At 39.7% G+C, this 10,594-nt stretch overlaps 1 protein-coding gene across 3 annotated transcripts in view; it reads right to left on the bottom strand.

Annotated features, from left to right (window-relative positions):
• TUBGCP3 (tubulin, gamma complex associated protein 3) overlaps positions 1–10,594 on the bottom strand; it is an 87,536-nt gene that overhangs the window by 68,407 nt on the left and 8,535 nt on the right. For all 3 annotated transcript variants that reach the window (XM_005884450.2, XM_005884448.2, XM_005884449.2), the window contains exon 2: positions 7,905–8,012. In XM_005884450.2, the coding sequence (XP_005884512.1) occupies positions 7,905–8,012 (108 nt within the window). The remainder of the gene's footprint in view (positions 1–7,904; positions 8,013–10,594) is intronic.

Below are 10,594 nucleotides of genomic sequence, written 5' to 3'. Positions count from 1 at the left end.
GGGTGGCATCGCAACCTCCCGATCCGCCCTGCTCTGTGCATGACAGGGGGCAGTGCCCCAACTCCCCAATGGCCCTGCTCTGAGCCCGACCAGCTGCTGCACCTAGGGATTGGGCGTGCCCTCTGCCACCCGGGAGCAGGCCTAAGCCAGCAGGTCATTATCTCCTGAGGGGTCCCCTGCGAGAGGGCACAAATTTGTGTGCACCGGGCCTCTAGTACCGTTCATAATAGTCTGACTTAAAACTATACATTCAAAGCATTTTTGTTAACACATACAGCAAAATTAATAGCCAATTACTGTTTCAAAATCAAAATCAAAACAGCTTACTTTCACCCACTAATTCATTCTATTAGTAAGCATTTCAGATGCTTGCCACTACACTTACAAATTTCCCGATTACAAATGAGAAGTCCATGCTCTACTCTGTTCCATGAAGAAGACTACACACAGGATTTGGATCCCTGAGGGAAGAGACCCCGCTCACCCACATCTATAATACTCATGCACCATCTCTCTCTAAGAAGCCCGTTATACCTACGAGAAAAGGCACCATTTTTAAAAGCTAGCTAAGAGCTTCTCCAAGTAACCTTTGTGTTTATTTATCCCAATTTAGTAGGACTGCTTTCTTAACACATTTCGTACCGCTCAGGAGTTTTCTCGTGTTTCGTGCGCCATCTGTTAAGGACCGCTCACGAGTGCTCTCGTTTTTCACGCCCATGGAAAAAGGAGCGAATCTAGATACTTATGTAAATTTTGTTTGGTCCCTCTTCATAGAGGAAAATGTTTTACGCAGTACCATACATTTAAAAAAGTACTAGGAACTTTAATTGTTTAATTGTTTTTGTAAATAAAAATGTTATAATTATTGAAAAACAACACCTAAAGTGCATTATGATGATTTAAATAACGTGCAGTTTGCCCAAAAACGTGCGGTCCCTGGCGTATGTCTTAGAGATTTCTATGCGGTACGCAATGTGTTAAAATTTCATCAGCTAAACTCACTGAGCTTTGAATGTTCAAATTCATTTTTAGAAAGACAATGACTGGCTTTACATTCAACACTTTCTCATATTTATTAGCTAGGAAATGGTGCTGGTATCATGTACTGATTATATGAACCACATACCAGAGGTTACATCATCCTCATGTCATCTCCACTTTCAAGTCTTCCTATGCCAAAAGGTAAACTATCTTTAAAATGTATTCTTACAAAATGCATTCAACAAAACTAATGCAACTAAAATTTAATATACTTTAATATCATTTAAAGCTTATATAAAAAATACTCCAAATAAACACTACCATGAAATTAAATAATGCTCTTTCTATAGAATGAGACTGACACTAATTCCAGATATAAAATTAGCCACAGGACAACAAAACCAATACAAATAAAAATGAACACAGAATATTTACCAAAAAAAGAAAAGTTTCATCTAATAGATTGCTAAACATAGCAAAACGAACCTTGAGTTACAATGTACTCCACTCACCAATGTGAAAAATTAAGAAACTAATAGGTGTTAAATTTTATCACACATGATAAGTTTTGCAATTTGTTTCAATATAAAACATATTAGCGTTTCATACCTCACGTGAGCCACATAAAATGGAAAATTTAACTTTTTTGTATTATTCCAGAGAACAAAACTACTGTAACTCAATCATCTATCAAAAACTAACCAAATTTCAGCCTGACTGGTGTAGCCCAGTGGTTGAGTGTTGACCTATGCACCCAGAGTTCACCAGTTTGATTCCCAGTCAAGGCACATGCCCAGGTTTCGGGCTCCATCCCCAGAGCAGGGGTTGTGCAGGAGGCAGCCAATCGATGTTTCTCTCTCAACCATGTTTCTATCTCTCTCTCTCCCCTTCCCTTCCTCTCTCTCTAAAATCAATAAAAACATATTTTTTTAAAAACTAATCAAATTTCAAAAATGTTAAACTATAAGAACTATGTGTAAGAATTATTGAAAAATGATAGATCAATGATGACCATTACATTAGAGGGCCATCAATAACATTCTATGAACTATAGCTGGGCTACATCAGTGCTGGGGACTCTGGGAGGATAATGGCAGGGGTACCTAACAGAAGCTGTGCACACCTGGTGGGAATGGGCAGAGAGGCAAACTGTGTCAATATACAGCAAGTCTTATTTCAAAAACACAGAAGATACACAGGAAAAAGACTGTACATGGTTAGTATTTTCTTATTAAAAAAAGAAATTCCAACACTTCCTTGCCATATACTGCAACAATGTAGCTGCCAGTTCTCTAAGTCTGAATTTCAAACTTTTTTTAGCTACTACACATATGTGTAGCATGCTCACCAGGAGGCCTGGAAATGTAAATTTGCAAAGGGATTGGTCTGTTAATATAGTATCCAATAAATAGATGGAGTTCTCACTAATAATATAAAATATAAAATAACCTAAAATGTAAAAATAATCTAGAATGTAATAATCATCAGTGTTTAAGAACAGAGTACAGTGTTCTTATATATCAGCTTTATAATAAGAAAGGAAAATAAGTTCTTACAAGTTAACTAGAGGCCCGGTGAACAAAATTCGTGCACGGGTAGGGTCCCTAGGCCTTGCCAGCTATCGGGCCGATCAGGGTCTTCCAGCTGCTGGCCTGAGCCGTCCTCCAGCTGCCAGCTGGGGCCTCCCTTCGTTTCGCACTGCCCCCTAGTGGTCAGCACACGTCATAGCAAGCGATTGAACTCCTGGTCTCCCGGTCAAACTCCCGAGGGGACACTTTGCAAATTAGCCTTTTATATATATAGATAGCTTGATAAATACTGCACTTTTACCTCTCTACCTTAAATAAGACATACACACTAAGTGACTCATATCAGCAGAATCATCATTTCAGACTTGCATTGCTCATCAACCTCTAAACATGTAAATGTAGCCATGGCCAGATCCAGTTACTCACATGCCCCAGCCTCAACTCTAGCACCTGCTACCTCACCATCCAGCTCAGTTACACAGTTCTGAAAAACATCATCCACACAGATCAATGGCCAAATAGTTAATAATGCAACAGCTAGGGTGGGAAACTGTGCCAAGAACAGATCTTCTAGAAGTCATTACCACCAGTTTCCCAGCACACTTAGAAATAAGGCCAAAGCCCATTTCATTTGGGCAGTTTAACAGCAAGGCCCCAGTAGGAAAACCACTGACTTTCAAGGTAGCTGCTTTTCAGGCAACTGGAGCTGGACTCAAGACTGCCCAGAAAACTGAAGAGTGGGGAACTGGCTACCAGAGAAAAACAACTCTCCAGCCGGACAAGAGCAATTCTCATACATGGGTCCCAATGCTCTAAGCCTCCCTCCTTTAGATATTCCATGGTACAGAGGGACAGCAGAGCTCCACCTTACAAAGAATGCATTAGTAACCTAGTGCTAATAAGTGAAAAGCTTTTTTCTCTAAGGCAGTGGTCGGCAATCTGCGGCTCGTGAGCCACATGCGGCTCTTTGGCCCCTTGAGTGTGGCCACGAAGGTTCAATTGCACTGTACGTGCGCGCTCGCACGTGGTATTTTGTGGAAGAGCCACACTCAAGGGGCCACAGTTTGCCGACTACTGCTCTAAGGTAACAACGTTCAAAGAAAGCTTTCAGTATCACCTCAGAATTAAAATGTTCACATAATAAATTCTAAATTACTATAAGTTTGGATGTTGACAATTAATAAAAGCAATACTTGACTCACTAAGAGCTGTTTATTGCCAAAATACTGTTCTATATTTTTTGGTCAAAAGGTGCATTACATTAAATACTACAAATCATAAGATAGCAGGAAGTTATATTAAATCCTTTTATCTCCTCACACTCTTAAACCTCTCTAAAATCAATAAAAACATATTTTTTAAAAAACTAATCAAATTTCAAAAATGTTAAACTATAAAAACTATGTGTAAGAATTATTGAAAAATGATAGATCAATGATGACCATTACATTAGAGGGCCATCAATAACATTCTATGAACTATAGCTGGGCTACATCAGTGCTGGGGACTCTGGGAGGATAATGGCAGGGGTACCTAACAGAAGCTGTGAACACCTGGTGGGAATGGGCAGAGAGGCAAACTGTGTCAATATACAGCAAGTCTTATTTCAAAAACACAGAAGATACACAGGAAAAAGACTGTACATGGTTAGTATTTTCTTATTAAAAAAAGAAATTCCAACACTTCCTTGCCATATACTGCAACAATGTAGCTGCCAGTTCTCTAAGTCTGAATTTCAAACTTTTTTTAGCTACTACACATATGTGTAGCATGCTCACCAGGAGGCCTGGAAATGTAAATTTGCAAAGGGATTTGTCTGTTAATATAGTATCCAATAAATAGATGGAGTTCTCACTAATAATATAAAATATAAAATAACCTAAAATGTAAAAATTATCTAGAATGTAATAATCATCAGTGTTTAAGAACAGAGTACAGTGTTCTTATATATCAGCTTTATAATAAGAAAGGAAAATAAGTTCTTACAAGTTAACTAGAGGCCCGGTGAACAAAATTCGTGCACGGGTAGGGTCCCTAGGCCTTGCCAGCTATCGGGCCGATAAGGGTCTTCCAGCTGCTGGCCTGAGCCGTCCTCCAGCTGCCAGCTGGGGCCTCCCTTCCCCGGCTGCCGGCTGCCAGCCAGGGCCTTCCTTCGTTTCGCACCGCCCCCTAGTGGTCAACACACGTCATAGCAAGCGATTGAACTCCTGGTCTCCCGGTCAAACTCCCGAGGGGACACTTTGCAAATTAGCCTTTTATATATATAGATAGCTGGATAAATACTGCATTTTTACCTCTCTACCTTAAATAAGACATACACACTAAGTGACTCATATCAGCAGAATCATCATTTCAGACTTGCATTGCTCATCAACCTCTAAACATGTAAATGTAGCCATGGCCAGATCCAGTTACTCACATGCCCCAGCCTCAACTCTAGCACCTGCTACCTCACCATCCAGCTCAGTTACACAGTTCTGAAAAAGGACATCCACACAGATCAATGGCCAAATAGTTAATAATGCAACAGCTAGGGTGGGAAACTGTGCCAAGAACAGATCTTCTAGAAGATGTCATTACCAGTTTCCCAGCACACTTAGAAATAAGGCCAAAGCCCATTTCATTTGGGCAGTTTAACAGCAAGGCCCCAGTAGGAAAACCACTGACTTTCAAGGTAGCTGCTTTTCAGGCAACTGGAGCTGGACTCAAGACTGCCCAGAAAACTGAAGAGTGGGGAACTGGCTACCAGAGAAAAACAACTCTCCAGCCGGACAAGAGCAATTCTCATACATGGGTCCCAATGCTCTAAGCCTCCCTCCTTTAGATATTCCATGGTACAGAGGGACAGCAGAGCTCCACCTTACAAAGAATGCATTAGTAACCTAGTGCTAATAAGTGAAAAGCTTTTTTCTCTAAGGCAGTGGTCGGCAATCTGCGGCTCGTGAGCCACATGCGGCTCTTTGGCCCCTTGAGTGTGGCCACGAAGTTTCAATTGCACTGTACGTGCGCGCTCGCACGTGGTATTTTGTGGAAGAGCCACACTCAAGGGGCCACAGTTTGCCGACTACTGCTCTAAGGTAACAACGTTCAAAGAAAGCTTTCAGTATCACCTCAGAATTAAAATGTTCACATAATAAATTCTAAATTACTATAAGTTTGGATGTTGACAATTAATAAAAGCAATACTTGACTCACTAAGAGCTGTTTATTGCCAAAATACTGTTCTATATTTTTTGGTCAAAAGGTGCATTACATTAAATACTACAAATCATAAGATAGCAGGAAGTTATATTAAATCCTTTTATCTCCTCACACTCTTAAACCAAATTATCTATACTAATAAAAGGGTAATATGCTAATTAGACCGGACGTCTTCCAGACATCCTTCCAAACAAAGCCATGGTGGCGGAGGCCGAGGCAGAGGCAATTAGGGGAGATCAGGCTGGCAGGGGAGAACAGTTAGGGGCAATCGGGCTGGCAGGGGGGAGCAGTTAGGGAAAAAAGAAATTCCAACACTTCCTTGCCATATACTGCAACAATGTAGCTGCCAGTTCTCTAAGTCTGAATTTCAAACTTTTTTTAGCTACTACACATATGTGTAGCATGCTCACCAGGAGGCCTGGAAATGTAAATTTGCAAAGGGATTTGTCTGTTAATATAGTATCCAATAAATAGATGGAGTTCTCACTAATAATATAAAATATAAAATAACCTAAAATGTAAAAATTATCTAGAATGTAATAATCATCAGTGTTTAAGAACAGAGTACAGTGTTCTTATATATCAGCTTTATAATAAGAAAGGAAATAAGTTCTTACAAGTTAACTAGAGGCCCGGTGAACAAAATTCGTGCACGGGTAGGGTCCCTAGGCCTTGCCAGCTATCGGGCCGATCAGGGTCTTCCAGCTGCTGGCCTGAGCCGTCCTCCAGCTGCCAGCTGGGGCCTCCCTTCGTTTCGCACTGCCCCCTAGTGGTCAGCACACGTCATAGCAAGCGATTGAACTCCTGGTCTCCCGGTCAAACTCCCGAGGGGACACTTTGCAAATTAGCCTTTTATATATATAGATAGCTGGATAAAGTATACTTTTGGTGCTTACGTGTAGAAAAGGGAGGGAAAAGGTAGCTTATTACAAGTTCATTATAGGCATCTCTTACTATTTGATCTCTGGCCATCCAAATTTTTCCCTCACAGCTTAGGAAGCAAATTGATTCAGATAAATGCATCATTCTCTGAAATCTGAAATTTTAATTCTTGTTTATTGAAACTCAGGAATGAAATAGATTGTTTCCTCTCCAAACTCACTGTCTAAACACTCACTATCAGAATTTACTAATCAAATACATTTAGATAATGAGGAGTACTTTTTCTTCTTCTTGCTTACTAGAGACCACTCATTTATTGTAGAAAATGATGAAAATACAGAAAAGAATAGAGATCCTAAAGATGATTAATTGTCAGAGGTATCATCCTGAATGCCCATTTCCTGATAATGGCTTATGTCAGGGAGTGAGGAATACCTTTCCTCTGTTGCCTCTCTTTTCTTCTCTTGCTCCCCAGCTCAGAAACACTCAAACCCATGGGATTTTTTTTTAAAGATTGTTTGTTTGTAGATCTGCATGTTGACTGGCGTGACTGTATTTGGCCAGCAAGTGTGTGAGATTTTCCCCATTGTCGGGTTTCTGCACTTGACTCTGGATTAGGCCACTGGGTCTTCTCTTGGTGGCCTGATTCCTCTTGTTCATTCCAGGCACTGGAGAAGAGTCTACTAGCCTGTTTTATCAGGGTGACATTTGTAGCCACAGGAGTTGTGCTCATTGTTAATAACTAATTTCCCTACCGATAGACGAGGATGAGCATACCCAGTTAAAATACAGTTTGAAATCTAAGCATAAAGAAAGTGAGGAATGAAAATGATGCAGCACCAATGGCAAGTCGGACATCCCCCAAGGGGTCCCGGATTGGAGAGGGTGCAGGCCTGGCTGAGGGAACCCGCCCCATCCCCTACCCCTGTGCACAAATTTCATGCACCGGGACTCTAGTATTGTTATAATAGTATTTAAACAATTCTCTTACACTATGTTCTAACAAAAGACAGAATTAAATTGTCTTTATTTTTAACATACATATATACACATATATACATATACATACATAGAAACATATAGATAAATAGATAAGAGTGCCTTAGGAACTACATACACGGTGGGGCAAAAGTAGGTTAACAGTGATGAGTACAGAGTTTATTTTTGTATTATTATTTATTAATGTATTATTTTCTATACCAACAACTGTAAACCCACTTTTGCCCCACCCTGTGTGTGTGTGTGCATGCACGTTAAGGTTTGGCAAGTTTATGAATCCAACACTTTTTAACATTTAGGAAGAATACGTACGTTCTTTCTTTATTTTTTCAGCAACTAGAAATTCATCTCTTTCAACAGTTGGGGCGAAGTTGCTGCCAATAACTCGCACAGCATACTGGAACTGTTGAGCTACATCAGCTGAAAGGTAATAAAAGAATGCAAATTATTGCCAATCACTTTTTTTTTGTCTTGAAGGTTTTTTTAATTTTTAAAAATTTATCTTTGTTGTTGAAAGGATTACAGACGTATCCTTTTTTTCTCCCATTGATCCCCTCCATCCTACTCCCTACCCCTCTCCAGGTCTTCACTGCACTATTCTCTGTCCATGGTTACGCATAATGCATATAAATTCTTTGGTTAATCTTCCCACCCCCTTCCCTCAGAAATTATTTGGTCTGTTGCATGCCAATCACTTTTGATCACCTGAAGCTTCTAGTTCAAGACAGTGGACTGGCACATGTACTTATCTTCCACCTTCCCAAGGTTTTAAAATGAGAGGGTGGAAAAGCTATTAAGAAATCAAAATGATTAAATAAATAAACTAAATAACAGTTCTATAAAATAAGAAAGGGAGACAGCAGGCCAAATAATCTGAAAAAATTCTAAGAGATAGAAAACAAATTGGACTGATAATCATTTTTTTTTAAAGGAACAGGAAAAGTCACAATATGCGCCCCCACCAGGGACTGAACCCAAAACCTAGGTATGTGCCCTAATCCATGAATTGAACCAGCAACCATTCGCCTGCACAGGACAATGCTCCAACCAACTGAGTGACACAGGCCAGGGCCAAAGTTTGTTTGTATTTTTTAAGTCATAAATCAATAAGGGCAAAGAAAACAAGGCAGAAACAACGCAAAAGAGAAGTCAACAAAATGTGAGAAGCTGGAAAGCAAATGGGCTGGTGGGAACTGATTCAGAGGGACAGTGAAACCTGAAGCTCCATGCCTGCTGGGGTAAGGGGATTAGGGGAGACAAAGGCCAAGAAACAAAGAAGCCCAGGGAGGCTCCAGAAAGGGAACTCAGTACCTCAGAAGATGTGGATGAAGTAGGGCAGTAGGAGGACTGGCTGAAAGTCTGGATAGAAAACTGACTCCTGGATCCTCGACAACTGCTTGATTGCCCTACCCAAGCAAACCAAACAGGGTCTGAATGGAACACCAAAAGAGCAAAGAATATGAAGTAAAAGTAGAGGACGGAACATTAAGGATCCAGCCCCCTCCCCACCCCCACCTCCACACTGGGAGTGAAAATTCCTACATCCAGCTCCACCTTTCCACTAAAGCTCAACCTCGCTGCAGTGTGCTGCCAAATCCTACACCAAATAAAAACCAGTAACAAAACTAAAACCTCAGCCCACAGACTCCACTATGAGAAGTGCTGTTCTTGGTAGTCAGAAAAATAGATGGGAACGTGAGCCAGCATATAGACTTCAACAACACCACCCAACTAGGTCCAAGTTACAGAACACTCCATCCATCAACAAAGGTCAAGGTCATTCTTTTCAGATGCACATGGAACACTCCTCAAGGCAAACTACATTTGGGGGGCGGGGGGTCACAAAATAAGCCGTATTAAATATAAAATAACTGAAATTATCCAAAATATGTTATCTATCAGTAATAGAATTAACTTAAAAATCTGTAACAGAATATTATCTAAAAAAAATCCTTAAATATTTAAAAGTATTAATCCACTACTACTTAATACACTGGCCAGAGAAAGTCTCAAGGGAAATTGGAAAATATCATGAATTGAATGAAAATACAACACATTAAAATGTGTGGGATACAGCTAAAGCAGTGTTTAGAGGAAACTTTATAATATACAATGCTTTTATTAAAAAGGAAGATGGGTCTCAAATCAATAATATCAGCTTATACAATAAAGTCTAGAAAAAGAAAAGCAAATTAAATTCAAAGTAAGCATCAGGAAATAATAAAAATAAGAGCAAAAATCAATAAAATTTAAAACAAAAATATGAAAAAAAATCAGTGAAACCAAAAAAAATAATAGAATTGAGAAACATAAATTGGTAACCAAGAAAAATAAGAAAAGAAACAAACTTAGGAATGAAAGAGGTATATTACCATTGATCCCACATAACTTTAAAAAATTTTGTAGATATTAGCCCCTCATGGAGGTGTATAAAATATTAACACACCCTCCTTAATAATTGGCTGTACAGTAGCTTCCTTCCCAAGAGTAGAGTATAAAAAGGGGAGAGAGTGCAGTGGAGTAACCTGACAAATACCACCTCAACCAAGTGATCAAGATCAAGATCCATGGCAATGAGCCACCTTGATAGTGTGTACTCTGGATACAATATGATGAGAAAGGCACTTTACCTCTGGGATCTTCCTCCCAAACACACATAAACCCAGTCTAATCATGAGAAAAACATCAGACAAATCCCAATTGAGACATGACACAAAATACTTGACTTTCAATCCTCAAAACTGTCAAGGTCATCAAAAAAAAATTGTTAATGCCTGAGAAACTGTCAGAGCCACAGGAGCCCAATGAGACATGAAAGCTAAAGGTAATATAACACCCTGGGTGGAACCCTAGAATAGTAAAGGGACATTATGTAATAACTGAGGAAATATATGTAAAGTATGAAGTTTAGTTAATATAAATATATCATTATTATAACAACTAGAGGCCCGGTGCACGAAATTCGTGCACAGATATGGTTCCTAGACCTGGCGCAATCAGGG

Source organism: Myotis brandtii, unplaced genomic scaffold (assembly GCF_000412655.1).
Source record: "Myotis brandtii unplaced genomic scaffold, ASM41265v1 scaffold83, whole genome shotgun sequence".
NCBI lineage: Eukaryota > Metazoa > Chordata > Mammalia > Chiroptera > Vespertilionidae > Myotis > Myotis brandtii.
This window is presented reverse-complemented; position numbering and strand designations above follow the sequence as displayed.